This window comes from Notechis scutatus, chromosome 1 (genome assembly GCF_049901735.1).
Source record: "Notechis scutatus isolate UNSWTSFEM ecotype Mainland chromosome 1, rNotScu1.2, whole genome shotgun sequence".
NCBI classification, from domain to species: domain Eukaryota; kingdom Metazoa; phylum Chordata; class Lepidosauria; order Squamata; family Elapidae; genus Notechis; species Notechis scutatus.
In genome coordinates this window covers 234989183-235015090 of record NC_142009.1, presented here as the reverse complement: position 1 = coordinate 235015090, position 25908 = coordinate 234989183, and the positions used below count along the sequence as shown (strand labels likewise).

Below are 25908 nucleotides of genomic sequence, written 5' to 3'. Positions count from 1 at the left end.
GCAACCTTCTGACAAGCAAAGTCATTGGGAAAGCCGGATTCACTTAACAACCGTGTTACTAACTTAACAACTGCAGTGATTCACTTAACAACTGTGACAAGAAAGGTTATAAACAGGGCAAAAGTCACTTAATAATAACTGTCTTGCTTAGCAACGGAAGTTTTGGAATCAGTGGCGATTGTAAGTCGAGGACTACTGTGCTATTTGAGTCCTCTTCCCAGCAATGTTCTGGTGGTAAAATAGCTGAATTTTGATGGAAGATTTTTTTTTTGTTCTTCAGGGCTACAAGATTGACAAATATATTTGAATTTCAACTTAAAAGAGACAATTTTATTATTTATTTATTGGATTTATGTGCTGCTCGTCTCATCTGGAGGCAACTCCAAATTTTACTTTTTTGAGAGGTCTTTTGCTAAGTTCTGAATCTGTTTTGGGGTTTTAATAATTAGGTACCTAGTGTACCTAAAAACTGCAAAAGAAATATTTTAATAAATAATGAAATACTGAGTAACTACTGAAAATGTTGGGTTTTCCCCCCCAATATTACTAATTATTATATTCATGGTGTGACGTTTACCTTCTTTGGCATATTATTCTTCTAAAAAACGTATTCCTTTTTGCAAATAAGGGTATATTAAAAAAAAATCCAGCCCTCATGTCTGAAATTCCAATTTGTCCTTTGAAAATATTTGCAGAAAATATTTTAAGGAGGACAGAAGACAGGGACAAAAGAGTTCTGCATTTTTGTGTTATTGTAACTATGTATGATACATTACATATGGAAGAACTGGTTGGAGTAGTATGGATGTTGGGCAGGAAGATCATAATTCTGATACTGGAACCTCAAAAATTCCAAACCCTGCTGATGACAGGCAGAGAGGATGGTTATTTTATTATCTCTAATGCAATGGAATGCTGCAAAGGAATTAGTGGAAAAATGCTCAGGACATTGTCAACAGGATTATTCTCTGGAAAAAAAAAAGAAGCAGAACTGGACCAAATTTGGTGTGGCAAAAGAAACCAGAAAAGGAAAGATCTAATTTAAAAAAGAGAGCTGGATCAAGCTGAGGGTTGCACTGATCAGAACTATTCAGAAAGAAAACTCTGGTTGGTCAACAGCTCGAACGGTTGCTATCTGCTCCATTCTCAAGACTGCCATCTAATTATGTGACCCAGATTAAAATATATATGGTCCAGCCTGAGCTTCTCATGCATATATTCACACAAGAATTCTAACCAGGGCAGAAACATAGCCATACACAAATGCAACTGACAAGTATTCTCCCTAATTTGACCCTCACATAAACACAGGCAAGCATAAGCTGATGTGATTAGTCCTATAGGGGAATAAAACCATACATAGATACATGATACATTATTGCCACACTGTAGGAAATAGAGATGCTTCTCCTTCGAGCCGCTCGGAGCATCCAGAGACTGGGATATGCTTCCGAGTCCTCTTCTTGCAGGCTGAGCTTTAGATGAGGAAACGCCCGCCCCTCACGTGACATCGCGGAGCGCTCCCAGTCTTTTGCTCAGCCTCGAAGAGTCAGGCTGTGTGTTAGAGAGCTCCTTGGCTGATCGCAGTTTTCCTTCCTATTTCACATTCTGATAAGGTTTGCCTCTTTCTCCTCCTGCGCAAAGGGTCTGGACTTAAGGGAAAATTTTCCCTCGTCCCTGAGACGGCTGCGGGCTCGCAGCGCGCTTAGCGCTCCCCCCATCCTTATCAGATCGCATCGCTGCCTCCGCTGCCTCGTGGCACGCGTTGTTTTTCCTTTCATTTTACTGCTGGATTCCCCCACCCCAAACGCCGACCGGGAGGGTTATTGCCCCTAAGGCCCTAGGCGTGCCGAGCTGACCGGCAAAGCCCTTCTTTCTCGTCCCGGGCGTCCCCGACGGTTCAGCTCATGTCGCCATTTTGGCTCCGCCGTGGTCGGGCGCCTTTTTTCTGGTTCTAGCTGCGGTGAATTAGAGCCCCAGGCCTTGGGTCAAGGCTTTGCTGCCCATTTCTTTCTACCTGGCTCGCTTTTTATCTTAGTTGGCCTCCCGCAGTCCGTTTCGGGGCGAAGTTGCAGCCCCCCTCCGGTTTTGTTTTCTCTTGTCTGGAGGCCTGCTGCCAGAGGCCCTCTCTTCTACCATAGGCCTCAGGCGTTTATTTGACTGATCCGGCCTGTACTGAGATAACCAGTTACTGCTACTGTTCGAGAATAAAAGGAATATATTTGCAAAATAATAATAATAATAATAATAATTTCTGTTTTTTTGTACAGTAATAATTTTTTTTTTTCATAGATATATAGATATTTACGGATAACCTGTATATATATTGGATACAAAAAAAAAAAAAGATAAAAAGATAAAAAGAACAAACAAAAAGAAATCAAAGGAATTACAAATAGAGTATCTATTTTTCCTGTACATACTATATTATTTAGATACCTTACCGTTATCTCTGTACACTACAAATTCCAAAAGGGGGAGAGGGCCAGCTCCACCTTCACCCGGCCTCATCCAGGCCTATTCTGGGCGAGCCAACCGCCTTTGCTAGTATTGTTACCTAACATGGCAGACGACAATCCCTCTAAACGTCCTTCTTTGAAGGCTAAAGCAAAGTCCCACTACTTGCGCAGGCAGGATAAGGAACCTAAGGGCTCCAGACAGGACAAGGAACCTTCCAAGGTCGCCAACGTGACGCCTTTGAGGCGCCACAAAGCGTTAGAAAAAGAGTTCGACCGGCGCTCAAGGGAGTCCCGCCGAGCCGCCTATACCTCCCCATCCAACCCCTTCTACCTCTGCTCTACCTCTCCCTCAGACCCTTCTTCCCTACCTAGGCGCAGTTCGCTTCAGGGTCTTCCGACCCCCGGACCTCTGACTAGACGGACCCCGGCCACCTTTACACCTACAGCCGCTGGTCTGCGCCAGGATGAACCTCTACCTCCGAGGTTCCACCTCACATCAAGGCTTGATGGAATCAGCCATCCGCCAGGGCATAGCAGAGGCACTACAACACGTGTCCAGATCAGGCTTCTCTCCGCGAGCCTCTGAACACGATTCTCCGTTATCACTCAGATCCCTTCCACAACCGGTCCCCCAACTGATCAGGTACTCTCTCAGAGGGATAGCCCTCCACCGGTTGGGGCCCAGATGGAGGAGGAAGGGGACTTTGGGGATTTCAGGGAGGAGGAAGAGGATTCCCGGATGGGATCCTCCCGCCATAGTGAACCCCTCTTAGAGGCTGACATCATGGAGGGGGAGATGTCGGAGGACGAGGGTCCTTCCCCGACCAACCCACCTTTGGGGGACTGTTCAAACCACATATGTTCAAGTCCTCCTCCTTAAGGCCAAGAATGTATCTGGCCTTCTTCCCCAGTCCCCTGCTGAACCCCCCCAGTCCAAGAGGGCCCAGAAGACTCCATTTTCACCCAACCAGTGGTGGAAGCCGAGGTCATCCCATCCCCTCCCATCTTCGTAGATCTGGTTGCAAAGCAACTTACCTCCTCAGGGACACCTCCTGCTCCATCTAGCCAAGACAAGAGATTCTTCAATCTCGATGCGGCTCTGTCTAACCTTCTGAATATCCCGGAGGTTGATGACCCCATTGTGGGTCTAGCTTCTTCCTCTACCCCTAGTGAGGCCCTAGAGGCCTTAAAGCCTGAGGACAGGCGGGCGGAGCTGGCGCTGCGTAGGGCCCACCTATCTGACGCCTGGGCCATTAAATCGCCACGGTCGCCTCATTTTTCACCAGGTCTTCCATCCGCTGGCTACGCCAGCTCAAGGACCACATCCCTGCTTCCAATCTGAGAGCTCACCAGGATATAGCGGTTAGTGGCTGCAGCCGAGTTCTCGGCTGACGCCACTTACCAGTCGGTAAAATTTTCTTCCAGGGCCATCACGTCCGACGTTACGGCTCGCCGCATGCTATGGCTCAGACACTGGCAGGCGGACGTGAAGAATAAGGTCAAGCTGGCCACTGCTCCCATTACGGGAGACAAACTATTTGGACCAGCTTTGGAACCACTGCTGGTCGAGGGCCGCAGTAAGAGAAAGTATTTGCCCTCCTTTTTCGAAGATCGGAGACCAGGGGCCCCCAGCCCTTTCGGAGGAGCTTCCCCGCCCTTCTACCAACCCCCTCCCGCCCAGATACCCTAGACCTCCTTCCTTCCGGTCTCAGGACCGCCGGACCCGGGTGACAGAACCAGACGCGTGGCGGCTACAAGAGACCATTCTGGGATCGGGAGGAAGGCCCTACCGTAGAAGGTAGATCCTCTTCCTCCCTCCCCATTGGCGGCCGCTCAGCCACTTCGCCGCCCAATGGGACATTTCCACCTCCGATGCATGGGTTAGGGACACAATCAGGTTTGGTCTCGCCCTGGAGTTCAGGTCCGCCCCCTGATTGTTTCATCCCATCCCCTCCTCAAGGGATCCCTCCAAACGGGCTCTAGTGGATGCAGCCATCCATCATCTTCTTGACATCCAGGCCATTCAACCTGTCCCTCCGGCCCAGAGGGGAAAGGGTTTTTACTCCCATCTCTTTGTGGTGCCCAAACACTCTGGGGGTTGGAGAGCCATCCTAGACTTGAAACGGCTCAACCGTCACCTCATCCAGCGTAGATTCAAGATGCACACCTTGCAATCAATTCTCTTAGGCACCAGGCGGGAGACTGGCTATCTTCCATAGATCTTCGAGGCATACCTCCACATTCCAATCAGGCCCTCCCATTACAAATTCCTCAGGTTCTGCCATAATAACCTTCATTATCAATACGTGGCCCTACCCTTTGGTCTGGCTTCGCCCCCGACCTTCTTCACCAAGGTCCTGGCGGCCCTGGCGGCCCATCTCAGGACCGCTCCCGTCCGCTCCACTGCTACTTGGACGATATTCTTATTCTCTCCCGTCCAAATCCCAGGCAGTCAGGGATACCAGGGTCACCCTCTCCGCCTTTACGGGCACACGGTTTTCTAGTCAATTGGCAAAAGAGCCAACTTACCCTTCTACTCAATTAACCACTTGGGGCCATAACTGATTCGGTGTCACAGAGAGTTTTCCTCTCTCCGGAGAGGTTCCTTAGCATTCAAGCCCTGGTCAATCAGATCAGGCGTTCAAGGAGGGTGGCCTTGTTGGACCTCTCTAAATTGTTGGGCAAAATGGTATCATGCATCTCCATTATTCCCTGGGCCCGTCCTACACAGCAGATCCCTCCAATGGTTCCTGCTCCCTGCTCCAACGATCCGGAAGAAGCAACTCGAGGGTCAAAGTCAGGGTCCCTCCAAGGGTCCTCACGCTCTTCTCTGGTGGACCAATCCCGCCATCAACAGAGGCCACCTCTTCGCGGAACCTCAACGACTCACCGTCACTACGGACGCAAGCCTCATCCGGTTGGGGCGCTCATCTCGACTCGATCTCTGCACAGGGCAAATGGTCGCTGACCGAGCAGGGTGCAGCATCAATTGGCTAGAGCTTCACGCCGTCCTTCTGGCCCTGCGCAGCTTTCTCAGATCCGCAAACATCACGTTCTCGTGCTCACGGACAACGCCACGGCCAAGGCCCATATCAACAGGCAAGGGGCACCCAGTCCATCCAGCTAATGAGGGAAGCCGAGCGCCTTTGCCGCTGGGCAGAATCCAACCTCCTATCCTTAAAAGCCGAACACATCTCCGGAGTAGACAATACTCAGGCGGACTGGCTGAGCAGGGCCACGGTGGACCAGGCGGAATGGCGCCTCCATCCATCCTTTCGAGGAAGCGCCCAGAATATTCGGCCTTCCGGTGGTGGACCTCTTCGCTTCCCCGACCAACACTCAGCTTCCACGGTTCTTCTCCCGGTATCCGTCTCACAGATCGGAGAATCACAACGCTCTGCGTTGCCCATGGCCCCCAGGGCTCCTATATGCCTTCCCTCCGCTCCCGTTAGTTCCCAGAGTAGTTCAAAAACTCATTCAGGAGAGGGCAGAACTTCTCCTGGTGGCTCCCTATTGGCCCAGGCGACCGTGGTTTGCGGATCTCCGCATCTTATCAGTAGCGCCCCATGGAGGATCCCCCGGACAAGGTCTCCTCTCTCAGGGGCTCCTTCTGCATCCGGAGCCTCAATGGCTCCAGTTAGCCGCCTGGAGGTTGAGCGGATCCGTCTGACTTCTGAGAAACTTTCAACTCAAGTCATAGACACTATTTTGGCCGCCAGGCGTCCTTCCACCACACGAATTTATGATGCCACTTGGAAAGGGTTCTGCAAGTGGTGTAGCGGGTCTCAGGTTAATCCCCTCTCCTCGGTGGCACAGATCCTGGAATTTCTTCAGGAGGGCTTCGCAAGGGGCTCGCACCTAACACCCTGAGACGGCAAGTTTCTGCTCTCTCAACCGTGGTCTCCTGTGATAACTATGGTTCCCTTTCTCACCACCCCAGGGTTAGGTCTTTCCTTAGGGCGCTCCAACCTGTGCCCTCCTACCGCTCACAGGTTCCCCACATGGGACCTCAACAAGGTCCTCGCTTCTCTTACACGTCCCCGTTCGAGCCTTTGAGGGAGTCATCCCTGCAGTTTCTCACTTTCAAGGTAGTTTTTCTAGTAGCTATTACTTCTGCTCGCCGAGTTTCGGAATTAGCAGCTCTGTCAGTCAGGAGCGATCTATGCGTGTTCCACGCAGACCGGGTGGTCCTTCGTCCCCACCCTACCTTTCTACCCAAAGTTAACTCTCCCTTCCATAGGTCACAGGAACTGATTTTACCAAATTTCTGCCCCAGGCCCTCCAGGGGCAGGGAGGTCATCTGGCACACCCTAGATGTTAGAAGGGCCTGCGTATTTATATTAAGCGCACTCAATCTATGCGAAGGTCGGAATCCCTCTTCCTATCCTTTCAACCCAGGTCAATGGGGCTTAAGGTTTCTCCTTCCACCATCAGTCGCTGGATCAGGGCTACTATCGCGAGGTGCTACCTTTCCCATTCTCTGCCCGCTCCGGTGGGATAACCGCCCATTCCACCAGAAGTGCAGCCACCTCGGCGGCCTGGGCCACGCAAGCCCCATCGCCGACATTTGTCGGGCGGCCACCTGGACCTCCCCGCCCCCGCTTATCAGACATTACAGAATAGATTCGTACGCCTCAGCGGAGGCCTCCTTTGGCCGACGGGTCTTACAGAGGGTCATCAGTGATCCGGAGGGGCCTTCGACCAGACGGAGTCCCACCCGTAGGACAGCCCAGCTTTGGTATGTCCCAGTCTCTGGATGCTCCGAGCGGCTCAAGGAGAATGGGCGTTGGTTCTACCTGATACGCCTTCTCGGCGAGCCGCGAGAGCATCCAGCCCCACCCTAATTTCTCCGCCTGGTGGGGACTCTTTCTTCAGCCAAGGAGCCAATAGTAGATTAGAAAGAATTAATAACCTCTCTTCTCGTTATCGCAAAACTGGGAGGAGCGCCCGCGATGTCACGTGAGGGGGCGGAGCGTTTCTCATCTAAAGCTCAGCCTGCAAGAAGAGGACTCGGAAGCATATCCCAGTCTCTGGATGCTCCTCGCTGCTCGCCGAGAAGGGGCGTATCAGGTAAGAACCAACGCCCATTCCTATGGCCACTGCTATAATCTGCATGCTGCCCCTACTTTGTTTATTACTGTAATTGTTGAACTGGACAAGTGTATAACATAAGCTGGGGATTTATAGCCAAATGGGGAAGGTTTCGTCATTTAAAATAAGATTTCTCCCTCTCCTCATGTCTCCTTTTGATCCTTTCTAATGTCAGACTTTCCTTGGGGGGGGGAGTCTCAGGTCAAATATTCCCACAAAGGGGTATAATCCAAAGAATGCTATGATCCTAAGGAACCCCCTCTCTGTAGAATTGAGAGCTGCAGGCTTAAGAAGAGTGGAAAAATTGTGTGGTTGCAATTACCACTAAGTTTTTTTTTTTTTAAAAAAAAATCTAAAAGCCATTCAGGTTCTTTCTTGGCTTTGTATGGCAAATTTGGTGGAAAAGGAGTTAAATAACAACAGTGATATGTGTGTTGCATTGCAGGCTTGCATTGTGACCAGAGAAGCTCTGCTTTTATTAAAATAAAAGTCTTTATATCTTAATAATAGAAAGCCTGAAAAATATGTCCATGTGCTTTGGAGCTATAGATACTACAAATTTCATTTCAGGTCACCTGCTTTCTCAGCCACTTTTGTTGAGATGCCTGCCCATTATTTTGAAAATTAGAACATTCCAGCCAGGCGAGGAATTGTTCCTTTAAAATGGGAGAGGAGTTCAGACATATATGTGGTGAGGCTTGTTGCTTCAGTGAAGAAACTGTGATTGGCATGTGATTATTTTGTTTTAAGGGGCTATGTAGTACTCTGCCTTTTATTCAAGGATTTGATAAGTGGGTGGATGGGTGGGGTTGCTGTGCCACTTTGAGAATGTCAAATTGCTGTTGTGGGTCTTAAATTGGGAGTGGCACATATGGCAACACAAAATGGTGGTGTTTATTAACCCCTGACTTTAGGCATATTGTTTATCACATTTTTGTGAAATACAGGTAAATTAGTTACAACAATTAAAGATACAAACTGGTTTACATGTTAATTGATAGTTTCATTAAATGAAATTCCAATCCTGCACCTTAAGAGATTAGGTGGCCTTAGGCAAGACACTCTTTCTGGGTCTCACCCTTGATGTTGGACCTATTTAAGATGATCTTAAAATCCTGGCAGCAGAAAACCCATTTAACCTAGTTTTGTTTTGTGTAAACTAAACTCTTGAATTTGAATGAACCAGAGGAGACATTGACAATGGCCTAATTTATAGCCATAGTCTACTGTCTGGAAAGGAGAATGGCTGAGCCTCCCTTAGTGCACCCCCTCAACATAAATACAACTCAATAACTCACTGTGAAAGAAAATCCCTAATCCAGTAAATCATACTAACAAACACAACCCTCTATACATATGTGTGCATAACATTACACTATATTATATTGCACCAATGTGAGCATGTTGCACATTGCACCGGCCCTGTGAATCTATCATACTACATAGTTATGATGTTACATTGCATTCAGGAGTCTGATTTTAGCCCGCGGATAAAAGCTGTTCTTCAGTCCAATGGTAGGAGAGTAAAGATCAGGGTGTGACTCATCCCTGAAGGTTTTCCTCACTCTGCTAGTCCTGGAGATTTTGTCCAGTGGTTGACAGCCCATGATGTTTTGTGCTGTGGTCATCAGCCTCTGTAATGTCTTTGTATCCACAGCTGTCAAGCCAGCATGCCATACCATAATGCAATAAGTGAGGACGCTTTCTATCATGGACCAGTAAAAAGAGGTCATCAGTTGTTGTTCCACCTTGAAATAGAGTCTCTGTTGGGTCTTCCTGGCCACCTGGTTCATATTATTTTTCCAGGTGAGATCTTCACTAAGATGGACTCCCAGGAATTTGAAAGAGGAGACCCTCTCCACCCAACCCCCCTTGATGTAAAGTGGGGCAGGTTCCACTCTCTTCTTCCAGAAGTCTAGCACCATCTCCTTTGTCTTGCTGATATTTAGGTGCAAGTTGTTTTCTGAGCACCATGTGGATAACTTTTGAACCTTTCTCCTGTATGCTGAATCATCCCCGCCTGTAATAAGACCCACTATGGTGGTATCATCTGCAAAATTGATAATCACATTGGATGGGTCAGAAGATACACAATCATATGTGTACAATGAGTACAGGTAAGAACTGAGCACACAGCCCTGAGGAGAGCCAGTGCTAGGCTTCAGGAAGGAGGGTATAAAAGATCCAGCCCACGCTGTTTGTGACCGGTCCATCAGAAAGTCTTTAATCCAGTCACAGGCGAGAGAGGGAAAATTCAGGTCAGTCAACTTTTCGATGGATGCTCAGTTGAATGGTATTGAAGGCCGAGCTATAATCTATGAAAAGCATTCTGACATAGTTTCCAGGTTTCTCTAGATGATTTACTACAGAGTGTAAAGCAGTAGCTATGGCATCGCCTGTCGGCCTATTCCCCCTGTAGGCAAACTGGTATTGGTCAAAATTTTGTGGAAGGCATGACCTGAGGTGTTGAAGAACAAGTCTCTCAAAGCACTTTATCACTACAGAATTATCTTAGTCATTATCCAGTAAAGCTGCCACAAAAAAAGGGGGTTGCCTAGATGGTTAACCAATGGTTAACTTCTCCTTTCTAATCTTCTATGCATAAATTATTCTACATATACTAGGGTAAGTTTCAGGCTTCCCTTACTAATATCAGGCCACTCAGATCTCAAAACAGCCCTTTGTGTTTTTTGCTTTTTTTTTTTTAAAAGGAATTGGGAGTTCTGACCAGCCATGCCTGAGATTGGCAGAAGAAGAAGGAGCTGTGCTTCAGCCATTGCAGTTTGCTATATCATGTAAAGGTTCCTTGGATAAATATCTGGTACATAATTGATGATAAGCTTTTTACGTGAGCTTTGCCCCATTTTACCTTTTGCCACAGTTCTTTCTTGCCACTGTTGTTAAGTGAACTATTACAGTTAAGTTAGTAACACAGTTAGGTGAATCTTGCTTCCCATTGACTTTGCTTGTCAGAAGGCTGCAAAAGGTGATCACATGTCCCCAGGACACTTGCAACCATCATAAATACATGCCAGTTGCCAAGCAGCTGAATTTTGATCACATGACCATGGGGGAAGCGGCAATGGTTATTAAGTGAAAAATGGTCATAAGTCACTTTTTTTCAGTGGCATTGAATGGTCACAAAATGAGTGATTGTAACTCAAGGACTACCTGTATTCTAGCTATGCTTTCAATGTGCAGTCTGTTTACTTGTGCATCTGTCATTAGGGGTGTGAGAGATGGAGACATCTCTTTAAAAAGGGGGTGGAGTAAAAAAAAGTGCTGAATCAGCCAAGGTATAACCTGTTTGAATTTAATCTCCTCATTGGATCAGGAAGTTGTTTCTTTGGAGCTCTCCGTGGTACTGCAACCACTGGGCTGCCTTGCCAAAATCTATGCTTCCTAGTGCTATAACAGAGGCTATAATTAAGAGACCCCATTAGAACACTGGATGAATGAGGTTTTATATAGTACAGGAATTGATAACAACTTGAGAAGACTTTTAAGAAATAATACACTTTTTTATTATCCGCCTTTATCAGCTTTGCCAGAAAATAGAAAACATCAACTTTTTGCTTTGCAACAATGTCTTTTAAGATGCAAGTATCCCCTGGGAAAGAAAGAAAGTTTGTCCAAATGAAATAGTATATAATCAGCGAGCTATATTTCGTTGTAAATAATAACGTTAGAAGTAACAAACTGTAAACTGCCAAGTAAAACCAGGATTCTGAAATAAATCTGTCTGGTTTCTGAAGCCTATAATTAGTGCAAAAGATTTAACCTACACGGTGCCAAATATGCATCTTTTACAAGATTCCAGAAAATATGCAGCACTTGCCTGTGAAAAATATATAACCAAGGCTAGCTGCCCAAATTGCTTGGTCTTTGAGAAGGTGTTAATTCTTTGAAGTGGGAGTATGGAATGCCAACAAAAATTTTAAATGGTTTTTTTTTTTAAATGTGTTGTTTTAGTATGGCTTCGGGATAATTTTATATCTTATAAAAACACTGGGATAGGAAAAGCACATTTCTAAAACATGCCCTTTTCATATCAGCTGTCAATTATTTCTACAGCAACCTGTTCATTCTATCCCTGATATTTGTTTTGTAAAACTGGAGTAGCAGGGCAGATAAAAAATTGTATAGCTACTTCCCATTAAGAGGAGGGAGCTATTATTTTCTCATTTACTCAGTTTAGCTAATTGTGGTTTATAAATCTTTTTGTCTTTCTAACAAAGGATTTTGACTGTTTGAATCATGACTGAGTTACATGCATTGAACTAAGCTGTGTTTGATTTAACTGTGATGTAAGAATACACCAAAATTAACTGGATTTGCATATGCTAAGTCATAAATTGGAATGTACAAATGACAATGCAGTCACACACCTAAACCATATGGACTATGTGTTAGGTGTTTAAACCTGGCCAATGTTGTCCTTGGATCTGGATGAATATTGGTAGTTGATTTTGTAATTGATTTATTATGGTGATCTTAGGTAACTTCTAAACAGAAGTTGCCAAAATGTCTTGAACCACAAAAAGATCTAAAATCAAATTACCGGTTTCAAATAAGTTCATAAATTGTATGTGGTAGGTAAGATAGCTTAGTTTTCCAAAAAAAAAAAAATCTTCTGGGAAAGAGACACAATAGATAGGTTATTATTATACCTGATTTTAGTCATTCCTGTGTTAAATCTACAGTTGTTGCATCATGTGCAAATATAGTACTAACCGATTACTCTTGAGCAGGGGTGGAATGCTACCAGTTTGGCCTGGTTCTATAGAACTGGTTGTTAAGATTCCTGGTAGTTCGGAGAACCAGTAAAACGGGCCCCTGGCTGGCCCTGCCCCTCTCCGCCCACTCCTCTGTTCCCTGCCCAGCCAGTCTTTATTGCGCAACATCGTGCACATGCACGACAATCACTACCCTGCCCACCCTGCCCAGTCACTCCTTATAGCGCATGTGCGCTACTTTTTCCCCACATTTTCCCACCCACTGCCATCACTTCCAGCAGCAGCCAGCCAGCCATCACTGCCTACCTTCCACCACCTCCCTAGGTGAGTGAGGCTCTGCAAGCCCTGGTCGCCTACATGCCGCTGCTGCCACCAGTCCCAATTGAGTCCTGATTCCTGGGCTGGCCTAGGCCGCCACTGCCGCCCTCGCCTTTGCTGCCACAAGCCCTGGTTGAGTCCTGAATCCCGGGCCGGCCTAAGCTGCCACTGCCATGCTGCCACCCTCAGCGCTCATGGCCTAGTTAGCTTTCCCCCCAACCATCCCTGTCTGGCTTGTTTAGCCACTAGTGCTGCGACTCCATGCGGCACTCTTGGCCTAGCAAACTCCCCCCCCCACTTGCCTGGTTTGCTGGTGGTCAAGAGGAAGGCAAACCAGGGCTGACCCGTCACCTCTTGGGTCCCCACTATCCTGCATCTTGCCCCTGTCTGGATTCTCCGCAGCTGGTGGGCCTTGGCTGCTTGGTATGGGGATGGGGTGGGAGCGACCAGGGGGCACGATGCTATGCTGCCCATATCATCCCTTGCCTGCTGCCCCTTCCCTCTGCCACCTGTTAGCCTGCATGCTTTGGCTGAATGCGGGCTGCCGCTGTGAGAATGATGCGAGTCAAGTCTCGCTAGAGCGAATCTTCCTTCTCCGCCATCAGCCTTATCTTCCAGCCCATGGAGCTCACACAGTGGTGGCCTGCACTTGGCTAAAACACTCAGTCCGTTGAGGGAGGGGCGATGCGGGTGGCTTAGCCTCATGCTTCCTAGTTGCCTCCCGCACACACACCCCAGCAGCCTGTGGAAGCAATGGCTGGGCTGTTGGCAGGCTTTCCCCAGGCGGCAGAGAGGCTCTCTGTTCTCCCACAGCATTGTCCAGATCAGGCAAGGAGGGTGCCTCACATGGGGGGCTGTCCGGGGCAAGTCAGTGGCCTCAGACAAGTCAGGTTCTTCCCGGGGGCTGCAATGGTTGGGAACCGGTGAGGAGGAGAAGAAGGGGGAGTCCAGGTCTTTGGGATTCCTTTTGAGTTCATGTTCTGGGTTCCCCCTTGGCCAGCTGGGGGGGCAGCTGCTTTTGCGGACAGGGAGGTTGCTGGGGTGGCAGTGCTGGGCCATGCATGGGGGCCCCGCCACATCTGCAGGGGCCTTTTCCTCAGTCATGCCCCTATGGCAGCGGGACCCTTGCCCACCACCTCGCACCCTGCCCGACCTGCGGCAGCCTTGGCGCAGCCTGCTCTTCCTGGTGGCAGGTGCCGCAGAGCGGCGTGGCAGCTGGAGACCATGTCTGGGGCTCAGTCTGCTTCTCTTTCATCCACAACCCCGTGCCCTGCCCAACCTGTGGCGGCCTTGGCATGGCCTGCTCTTCCTGCCAACGGGCGGTGCCGAGTGGCCAGAGCGACGGCAGGGAAAGCGTGTAGCTGGGAAGTAAGTTAACGAGTGACAGAAGCATGTGTGTGTGTTTGTTTCAGGTGGATCTCCTAGCTTTAGAAGGAGAGAGGGAAGGAGGAAGGGAAGGGATAGAGAGAGGGGGGAAGAGAGAAAGAGAGAGAAGGAAGAGAGAGAGGAAAGAGAGGGGGAGAAAGGGGAAGAGGGAAAGAGGAAGAGAGGGAAAGAGAGAGGAAGAGAAAGAGAGAGAGAGAGGGAGAGAGGAAAAGAGAAGGAAGAGAAAGAGAGAGAGAGAGGGAGAGAGGAAAAGAGAAGGAAGAGGCAAGAAAGAAAAGAAAAGGAAAGAAAGGAAGAGAAAGGGGAGAGACAAAGGGGGAATGGACAGAAAGAAAGAGGGAGAGAGGAGAAAGTGAATGATATATATGGATGGATAGACGGAGAGAGAGAGAGAAAAACAGGAGAGGAAGGAAGGACACAAAACCTGGCTTTAGAAGACTCTTTGAAATAGCTTGCATGGAAGGGATCTCAGATCACCTTCTAGTCCAACCCCCTGCTCCAGCAGGGGATTGTTGAGGTAATTCCCCGTTAGGAGAATGAGTGCACACAGGGAGACGTAGTGAGAGTAATGTTGAATAACACACACACAGCACACAGCTACACTGTATAGTAAAATGTAGGTTTTACTTCCAGTAAACGGTTAAGCAAAGTCCAACAAACAGCCCAAGTCATACACAAATATAGCAGTCAGTTTTCAGTCCAGGGATAATCCAATAACAAAGTCCAGTATCAAAAACAGTTCAGTAAAAGACTCACATCAAATCCAAGAATAATGATGACCAGTAACAGTCACTAGGGAAATGCAGGAACTGCAACACTCTCGGAAACCAGGTTTCTGGCTCCATCTTATGGCCGTTTGAGGAAGCACACCCAATTACAATTTTAGCATTCCCTTAAAGAGACAGTATTAAAATGTCTATCCTGGTTTATTTCCAACCCAATTGTTAGGTGATTTACATTCCTAAGAGGGATCCTTACAGAATTATAGAATAGCAGGGTTAGAAGGTGTGTGTGTGTGTGTGTGTGTGTGTGCATGTGTGTGCGCGCGCGCGGCTGTCAAAACTCCAAAAACAGGTCAAGTAGCTCTGGGGAGGTCAGTCATAAATTAGAACACTTGCTAAGCAACCAGCCATTTGGTTTGCCAGTCACGTGAGCACCAAGCCACGCCTACCCACTCATGTGACCACCAAACCATGCCCACCTGGTCACGTGACCACCAAACCATACCCACAAATTAAGCCACACCTACAGAACTGATTGTTAAAAAATTTGAATCCCACCCCTGCTCTTGAGTTTATAAAATCCCATAGCTACATTCGCACAATAGTTTAATCTAGAACAAATCGGAATAAATAAGCACAATGGATGGACTTTTTCATTTTGTCACAATCAAGTTATAAGTGACTAAAGAAAAAAATATTAAGCAGAAGGATTTATGTCATGTACCTTCCTCAAATATTATTCTTATTTTCATCTCAAAAACTATGTAAAGCAATAAGCTAATTAACTGGCTTAATTCAAAAATACTATTTGATTCAATTTGTATACATTTGCACTCTGAAATTTAAGGAGGATATATGTCTGTGAGAGTTTTGGCTTTAAATATATGATGATTGAATTCTTTATTAAGTAGTTTGCTTCTAGCTGACAGTAGCGGAAGTCGTATTCTTCAATATTTTTGAGGGCACCAGGAGATTGTTCTGTAGTAAAATTCTTTAGATATATTTAGAGTTCAGATTGTATCTCCTCTTCAACAATATAGTTGCCCAACAAAATGTTTAACATAACTAGAACTTACACTAAATGTAATTTGTACTTTGATACACTTCCTTGGATAGGATTGGTTCACAGGAATTGGCTATGCATAACAACAATTTTCAAATCATAGCCTATTGAAATTTAAAGCAAGGTTGAAGAGCCAGCTGCTGACATCTGTTGAAAATTCTATACATAAATTATTCTCGGGCTGAAAATATATTTTAGTCTTCTCTTTCTCCAAATTTTAAACAAAGTAGAATAAAGTGAAGCTTCATCTACTGTTTGCCCTTATTGTGCCCAAATGGAAAAAGATGTAAAATGAAGATAAGCTCTTCAAAACTGGTTTTTAATGTGAATAAATACTGCCTTTTGTATACTGTTAAGGTAAGGATTTGTGTGTGTCTGTGCATATATGTGTTTGTTATTTATTTGCTGATGCTCGCAGGATTTCAGAAGGGCTGAGTGGTTTTTGTCTTCAAACTTCCATCAATTCCAACTTGTACACTAATTGGCAAGGGAGGTAGGAGTTCACATCTCTGCTTGTATTTATCAATATACTGTACCTTCCTGCTTCACTATGTATAAATATATGTTCTTTTTGGGTCTAGGACAACTTGCTGCAGCCCACTCACCATGGCCAACTCACCATGGCCAACTCACTGCAGAATAACTTGCTGCGCCCAACTTGCTGTGGGACAACTCACTGTGTGGCAAGACATTCACTAATATTGAAGAAATGGTGGAATAAAATCATTAAAGAAAGGATGCAAAAAGATGGACAAAATGAAGTGTGAATGACAAAAATTAAAATATTTTTTTAATTTAAAAAGAATTAAATTGAATTCTTCCCCAGCGAATTGGCCTACAACGAGTTGACCGAGTGAGTTGGCAGAGGCAAGTTGGCCGCAGTGAATTGTCCCATTCCATTTTTGTTGTTGTTCACACATCACTTTGTATTAATTTTAGCTTTTGCACTTTGCTGGCACTGCTGAAGTATGTCGAATGATTGTACTTGTTATACCCATGATGGCAAACCTATGGTACGCATGCCACAGGTGGCACGCAGAGCCATTTGTACCGGCATGCAAGCAGCAGGCAAACTTACCTCACTGTGCATGCATGCGCCTCACAGCTGATTTTCGGCTGGTTTGAAGCCTTTTTTGACCTCTCAGAGGCTTGAAAAAAGCCTCTGTAGGCCAAACAGGCCCGTAATACTGGAAGTGACAAAAACGGGACCATTTCTGACAAATGGCAGTCCAATCTTCTTGAAAGCCTCAAGTGATGGCGCTCCCACAACTTCTGAGGGCAAGCTGTTCCATTGGTTGATTGTTCTCACTGTCAGAAAGTTTCTCCTTATTTCCAGGTTAAATCTCTCCTAGTTCAGTTTCCATCCATTATTCCTTGTCTGGCCTACAGGCGCTTTAGAAAATAGCTTGACCCCTTCCTCCCTGTGGCAGCCCCTCAAATATTGGAAGACCACTATCATGTCTCCCCTGGTCCCTCTCTTTACTAGACTAGCCAAGCCCAGTTCCTGCAACCGTTTGTTGTATGTTTTAGCCTCCAGTCCCCTAATCATCCTCGTTGTTCTTTGTACTTTTTCTAGAGTCTTAACATCTTTTTTATAATGTGGTGAACAAAACTGGATGCAGTACTCTAGGTGTGGTCTTACTAAGGCTTTATAGAGTGGTATTAATTCTTCCCTTGATCTTGATTGTATCCCTCTGTTAATACAATTTAGGATTGCATTAGGTTTTTTGGCTGCTGCTGCACACTGCTGGCTCATATTTAGCTGGTTGTCCACTAAGACTCCAAGATCCCTCTCACAGTTACTGCTATTAAGCCTGGTTTCACTCAGTCTATATGTGTACTTTTGGTTTTTCTTGCTTAAGTATAGGACTTTACTTTTCTCTACATTGAATTTCATTTTGTTAGATACAGCCCAATGTTCTAGTCTGTCAAGATCCATCTGGATCTTGAGCCTATCTTCTTGGGTGTTAGCTATTCCTGCCAGGTTAGTATCATCTGCAAATTTGGTAAGTTCCCCTTCTATTCCCTCATCTAAGTCGTTAATGAAGATATTGAAGAATACTGGGCCTACGACGGAACCTTGTGGCCCCCACTGCTTACTTCCCTCCATGTAGACTTAGACCCATTAAGGACTACTCGTTGAGTACGGTTTGCCAGCCAGTTGCGAGTCCATCTAGTGGTGGTGCTATCTATTCCACTTTTTTCTCGCTTTCTAAGAAGTAGGTTGTGATCTACTTTGTCGAATGCCTTGCTGAAATCTAAATATATTATGTCCACAGTATTTCGCTGGTCTACTAATTTAGTCACTGTGTTGAAGAATGAAATAAGATTGGTTTGGCATGATCTGTTCTTAACAAACCCGTGCTGACTGCTAATTATTACTTTACTTGTTTCTAGATGTTGGCAGATCTGTTTTTTTATTATCTTTTCCAGTATCTTCCCAGGTATTGATGTTAGGCTGATTGGTCTATAGTTTCCTGGGTCTGTTTTTTTTCCTTTTTTTCCACATCAGCTCTTTTCCAGTCCTCTGGTAGTTCCCCGGTGCTCCAGGATTTTTGAAAAATATGGTGCAGTGGTTCTGAGATGACCTCTGCCAGTTCCTTTAAAACTCTGGGATGTAATCCATCAGGCCCCGGTGATTTGTTTTCATCAAGATCAGAAGATCAGATCTTACTATTTTTTTTTGCTTATTTTAACTTTTATTTCTGGTCTGTCTTTTACAGTTATATTTTTGGTGGGTTGAGCTATAGTTTCTTTTTGCATGAAGACAGATGCAAAGAATGAGTTAAGCAGTTCTGCTTTCTCTCTGTTGCCTGTTACTTCCTTGCCATCTTCTCTCTTTAGTGGACCGACTGTTTCCTTGATTTTTTTCTTGTTATTTATATGTTGGAAGAAACTTTTTTTTTATTATCTTTGACTTTCGTTGCAAGTCTTTGTTCGTTCTGAGCCTTTGCTATCCTGACTTGTCTTTGCAGATTCTGGCTATCTGCTGATGTTTTGCCTTAGTTGTATGTCCTTCTTTCCATTTTTTGTACTTGTCCTTTTTTTCTTTCAATTTGCCAGAGAGATCTTTGTGCAGCCATGCTGGTTTCTTCTTGGATTTCTTGTTTTTTTTTCTCAGTGGTATTGTGCTGGTCTGGGCTTCTATGATCATAATTATGTGTCAATGCAGTCTACATTCCAGCTATGTACTTCCACAAATTTTAACATTTCTTCTTTAAAAAAAAAACTTTTTTATTTTTCCTTCTCAATCATTTTAAAAATTTATTCTATGGTAGCTGTGGGGGTGGGGTTCTTTTGGTTATAACCTTGGAATTTTTATTCCATTTTTATGTTCTATGTTTTGTTAATCATTGCTTAAATAACAAAATTATAACTTGCTAATGATAGGTAAATTACCAAAAAACAAAAACCCAGAATAAGAATTCAGTCTTCCTAAACTGTTTCCTGGATTAATTTCCCACTTTACAATTTTTGTTTACTTCAGAGAGACAAAAGTACCCAATAAGCCACTGTATACTTTTGCAAGGTGAATTCCCTCTATATTTGCACACACTTCTCCAACATAAAAGGAATAATTTTCCATTCTTCACAAGGCAGTACTTGACAAGTTTAAACTCAGGTTAAATATGATGGCTCACTGCATGAAAATCAACGTTTAATCTGTCTTTTGAAGTTGGTGATCAATGGATTTCAGGTGTTCTACAGTAGTAGCTGCCAATGAATAGGGGTGGGTGCAAAACACAAAGCTTGGTTGTTTTGAGCAGTAATCCCAACTATTGTAGTTTTTAAAAAAGGCTTTCTTTCCTGATCTTTTGACTGATTAAGATTGCCTCTCTTCTGTGCACACTTTTATAGAATATTATTGGGTGGCTGTGTATCCCAGTCTACATATTAGCCAAATATTAACTCTATTTGATCTATGTTTTTCTAAGATAACTGAGCAGAAATACCTAGTCTTGGTCTGTGGGTAGGTGATCCCTGTCATGCTATTCATAGACTGTGTGGCCTTTAGAACAATGAAAGTTGGGTACTCCTGTCCATATCAGTGGTTCCAGACTAGAATGTATCATTCTACCTTCACCTGGCAGATCAGTCTTGCTGATTTGAGTTTGAGCATTTTTAGAATGTCTAAAGGGTTAAGGTAAAAAACTCACTCAATTGTATCTGAAGCCATTGAGATATATTTGACTTATCCAGTTTTAAAAACACACCTGTCTTTATTCCATTATCAAAACTATTATTGTTAACCACCTAATCCCTTTGGAGTCAAGTACTGATATCCCATTTCATTGATAACTGAGTACTTTTAGGGACATAATTGAACAAAACTCAGATAATTGAATAAAAAAATGATAACAGGCATCCTGATAACAATGTTACCACAGTTTCATCTTTAAAAAAAGCAGTTTTCAGTGCAGTTGTTAGATCTGGCTATCTGTGTAAGTGGAGGTGGTGCTTGAATAGGCAGTTTGTTCATACAGACATGTATCTGCAATTTTCCCCAAGGCATAATTCCTGGTCTTGTCTGCAGCAGACCACATCCTGCCTTTTTTTTTTTTTCATTTGGGTATCAAATAATCTTCCTAACTGTTCTAAGTCTTAGTTACATTTCCTTAAAAAAGGGTGTGTGTGACTTTTCTGGATGGAGACTGCACACCTGCCGTATTCCCTCCAAACAGCATTTGTCTGTTGGGGATGTTTGGTGGGATGTTTGTTTGGCTGTACAGTTGTTGACAAGCTTTAGATATTATTCCTAAGACTGTTTTTCAGCTGTAGGAATTGTACTGTCTCCCCAGAATTGACACATTTAAGTGTCTTTTAGGTTTTCCAAACAATTTTTTTCTCTAGTAATACGAATGATGTGGATAAGAGGAGAGGACACTACTGTGAAAAGAGAAATGAGAGCTGGTGTGGTATACTGGTTAAATTGTTGGACCAGACGCAGAAAATTCTGCTCATTCACAAAATATCATTGTGTAACTTTGAGCCAGTCTCTCATTCTCTCAGCACCACCTGCGTCACAGGGTTGTTGCGAGAGAAAATAGGAGGAGGGAGCTGTATGCATGCTACCTTATGGTTCTGATTAAGGGCAGAATATATGTCAAATAAATACATGGAAGAGGTCATCAATCAGAAATAAAAACAAGTCTGTTAACATTGTAATGTTCTATAGTATATTTACATTTGCATTGTGTAAGGTTCTGGTCACTGCATTTGAAAAGGGATATAACAGAACTAGAAAAATTGCCAAAGAAAGCAGCCAAAATTATTACCTTTCCTATGGGAAAAGGGTAAAATATTGAGGAATTTTTAAGATAGAGAAAATATTATGGAGACATTAATTTACAACTGTAGAGAGAAAGTTGGCATGGAGATTTTTTCCCTGTCTTAAGAAATAGGACCAATGGGCATTTGTTTCTCTTATTCTTTTATTTTTCTTATATGTAACCATTTCATGTATTCACAACTATGTATACATTTATACTTATTATCTTGTAAACAATTGGCAAATCAAATAAATAAATAAATAAAATAAAATAAATAAATAAAAATAAATTTAATTGGAAGGAAGATATAGATCAGATAAAAGAAAACAGTTCATATGGTACTTAATTAATTTTGTAGAGTTCATTATTACAAGACATGATTATGTCTAGTAATTTGTTTGCCTTTGAAAAAAGATTGGATTCATTCATGGAGGACAGTTCTATAAAAGCCTATTTGTCTTGAAAACTCAATGTAGTTTGTAGATTGGAATTAGACTGTTTTTCCATTCCATTTGCAGAGGAATAATGCCTGCTTTTCAAGAACCCCAGAAATGTGTGCTTGGCCATTCTCGGAAGCAAAATGCTGGACTAAGATGGGTCTCGGACCTACCTAGATGGGGTATTCTTAAGTGCTGCTCAAGCTCAATGTAAAGGAATCCTTACCAGTTTTATGAAATTGTATTTATTTATATACCTTCCTAGGAATCTGTGCCAATAATTGGAAGCCCAGGTACTTTTCCCCAAAAGCAATTTGATAAAAGGGTGACTAAAAACTGTCCTGTTACTGAAGATGGGTACTTAGGCCAATCTTTTTCTATTTTTGAGTGGGTTTCCCCTTTGAGAACAGCCATATTTCCTGTTACATTGATATGTAATATGAAGTTTTTATTCAAGTGCTATGCATAAATTTGATTTAAAGCACAATATGTGTGGTGGCAGTAATCTTAAACTTTTCTAACTTTTAAATCTATAATAGAGCCAGATGATTTAATCTTTCTTACTACTATTTTCATAATGATAAAAAAATGATATTCTTTACATTGCTAATGTTGGTACTCCTTTGCCTAAGTCCTTGATTATATATTTTAAAAACTGAAATCACCACTAGTGGTCTGATACCTTAAATATGGGAACTGTAGACATATTTGAAAGAGATTAACTGTAAATATAAAAATTATTTTGTATTAATTGGATCATTGCATAACATGGTATTCCTTTGGAAATGGTCATTACAATTTTACAAATGGAAATATTTCTTGATCTTTATTATTAGTATTAATTTAATGGTTAGCATGAGGTTTACAGCTTTTATTGAGCATATTTTACAAAGGATAAAAAAAAATTATGTTATTCCAGTCAGTGAAGAAGGAATTGCTTGTGTGCAGAAAGTTTCTACTATCTCCAAGAAAGGCTGAGATTGGAAATGACCACTGCTCAAAGTCCTAAAGGACTTCTGCACCCTTTGAAGTTGTTGCATTACATCCTAGACAATTTTGTCCTAGGATTGAAAGTTGGCCCCAAGAAGTCCTATTACATTTTAAATAATCTTTGCTACCACTTATAGCAAACTACAGTTTTGTATTATTTGGAGGAGATCATTGCCTGTTGTTATTTATGGCAACAAATAATGTTTAAGAGTGGTTGCTGCAGTGGCAGCAAAACAACTGATGGATGGATAATCTAGTGTAGCAAAGTATGAAAGTGCAATTTGCCAGGTAACTGACTCACAGTGACCCATAGTAGGATTGATCCTATGTTTTAAAATCTTCTTTTAGCGGTAAATGACTTTACTTGCAAGTTGTAAGGGGTTTTTGTGCCATAAATGAACATGGGGGCTAGTTAGTTCTGGTATTCTATAGTGAAATTATAAAATGCTTGAGAATAACTGAGAACAGTGTGTTTCAAATATGAAGTAGTTTGGGAACCTAGAATTGGAAGTATTCTCATGAGGGTAGATATTAATATATAATTAAAGAATGGTGTTTGTTTAGTTATCGTTTATATTTATATTTGATACATTTAATGAAGTAAATGAGACATTGCAGATTTTCAATCTCTTTACTGAGTGTTATTTTTCTTCTTTTTTTTTAAAGCTTCTCCTCTCTTGCTTTTTGCAAACCGTCGAGATGTCAGACTGGTGGATGCCGGTGGAGTGAAGATGGAAGCAACGGTTGTAGTCAGTGGTTTAGAAGATGCTGCTGCAGTGGACTTCCTTTATTCACAGAATGTTATTTACTGGACAGATGTGAGCGAAGAAGCTATCAAACAGACTTATTTTAACCAAAGTGGGAATCTTGTACAGAGTGTCATTGTTTCAGGGCTGCTTTCTCCAGATGGCCTGGCATGTGACTGGATTGGGAAAAAATTGTACTGGACTGACTCAGAAACAAATAGGATTGAAGTTGCTAATCTCAATGGAACATCTAGGAAGGTTCTTTTCTGGCAAGATCTTGACCAGCCAAGAGCAATTGCCCTGGATCCAGCTCATGGGTAAGCACCCCGTATTTTTAAACTTTCACATTCATTTGCAGGATCATGGTTGTTTTCAACTTGCCAAACAAAATACAATCTCTTCTCACAAATGTTGTTTACTCAAGGTATTTTTCTCTGAATGTATGCTTACATTTAAATAAAACATAGGATGAGGAATGGGAAGTCATAGAAGAACATCCTGACTAATGCGCCAAACAAAACATTTAAAAAATATTATTTTTCCAGCTTAGAATTCTTTAAAACTTTATAAATTTTAAACTTTATAGCTTTTAACATTATAAAACTTTACAATGTTGTGATTTATCTATAATTAATGTGGCTGGTGAAAAAAAAATTAGGGAGATTGCCTGCTAAAATGCATGATAGATTCAGTTTTGCAACATTGGCTTTCCACTGAATCTTAATAAGTTTTCAAATACTGTGTTTGAGGTAAGAAGGGATCCAATAGTTTCTTTATAAAATAAGGGAGGATGGAAATGAAATTTCTGTACTTTTCATCAAGGTTAAGACTGACCACAGATCTTCTTTTTAAGAGCAAAATGTAGAGCTTAAATAGTTGAGAATTAAATCATTCAGTTCATAAAACTGTATATTTATTAATAATAACTTGCTTCAGTTAGATCCACTGTGTAGTTCAGAAATAATGCTTTCAATTACTTGAATTCCCAATTATCCAAATATTCTGGTTAACCACACCTAACAGCAGTTCTGGCATCCAAGTTAGTGGGTTCTAATATTAGAGAGCAGGAAAAAAAATTCTCATTTCGTCATTGGGGAAGAGATATTGTAAATGTTGGGAAAGAAAATAGATCCATGCCCCCTTTTCTTAATTATCCTGCTTTAGGAATTCTGAATTATTTAATTGCCCAGGGGATTCCCTTCCAGAGGCTGTAGACTGAAGCTTTAATTTATAAATATGGCTGCATCTTGCAAGGTCGGAAGTGGGATGGGGGAAGTTAGGTGGGAGGCTGCCGCAGCATCACTGCAGTCGGTTGTAACAGCAGGCAGGTTGCCTAGCACTCAAAATTTTGTTCTGAGGCACTGTAACTTTGGGTAAGAGTCATACCTCCCTTCATTCGCCATCACCCATCATAATTTCGAATGGTCACTGAATAAATTTGTGGTAAGTCAAGGACTACCTGCATGTATTTTATTATTAGCCTTGTTTTTTCTCATTGTAAAAACAATTATATTAAACTATTAATTATAAATATAGGGTCAAAACTATTTGTAATTTGTGAAAATTACTCTTGAAATACATATTAAAAGCATGTTGGTCATAACAGCATAATAGTCATAATGAATCATCTTAATAAAATTATCCTGCCTGTAAGGCCCAAGCTCTTATGAGATGGAAATTGTCTTGTATAAGCAGAATACTGGGAAGCAAGAGATTGAGGGCAGGGTTGAGTAATGGTGAAGCTGACAGGGTGCAAGAGAGTATTCATCCTAATTAGAGAATTTGATAATATCCTTCCCCCCTCCACAACCTGCCTTGTACACACAATTAATATAGTGGTGATTTGTGGTTGAGTATGCTAGCATTGCAAAAATAATACAAATAGGAAGACCAATATTATGTCTGTTAATTGTTCCTTGAGAAGAACTTATCCACTTTTTGGGATGCATATAATTTATATATAATATTGATCATCTAATTTATATGTAATATTGATCATTATATAAATCATGTAATTTATATATAATATTGATCATGAGGGAGATGTTTATATCCAGGATCTTCTTATGAGATGTCTTGAACCATAAAATAAACAATCTAAACATTTTATTTACACTTGCCCGCCAATTTGTCCAAATGAAGCTATAATGATCAGATTCAGATCCATTTATTAATATGGCTACCAACATTTTACAAATTCATTGTCAGGATCTTGCCTTCCTAACTCTTATTCTCTCTGTTGAAGAGTTTAAGAGTTATTTAGAAATTCATTCTGATTCATATTGACTGTGGTAATGTTCATTTATTGGTCTGTTTTTCTATTCTCAATTCATTATTATTGTTCGCAAGTTTTTTATTTATTTATTTATTTATTTTATTTTATTTATTGCTTTCAGTATTTTCACTATTTGGTGATGGGTAAAGTATTTCATGTTTGTTGCTGCTCCTCCTTTTGCTTGGGCCCATTATTCATCCCTAAGTTTAAGTTTTCCTGACATGACCTCTTAATTAATTTTCCTTAAATATTCAGTTGGCCTTTTCTTAATCTTAAATTAAGAAATTATTTAAAATGAATGACTTCTTACCTCTGATTCCCTCTTTGATACATTACTTGGTGTTGTTTCTTTCATATTTCTAGCTAATTAGTGCTTTGCTTTATAATTTCATTCTTTCACTCTGGTTCCTGTCTT

At 42.7% G+C, this 25908-nt stretch overlaps 1 protein-coding gene across 1 annotated transcript in view; it reads left to right on the top strand.

Annotated features, from left to right (window-relative positions):
- Positions 1 to 25908, top strand: part of LRP5 (LDL receptor related protein 5) — a 124395-nt gene that overhangs the window by 23881 nt on the left and 74606 nt on the right. Inside the window, exon 2 of the mRNA XM_026668180.2 lies at positions 23139 to 23535. Coding sequence (XP_026523965.1) covers positions 23139 to 23535 — 397 coding nt within the window. The remainder of the gene's footprint in view (positions 1 to 23138; positions 23536 to 25908) is intronic.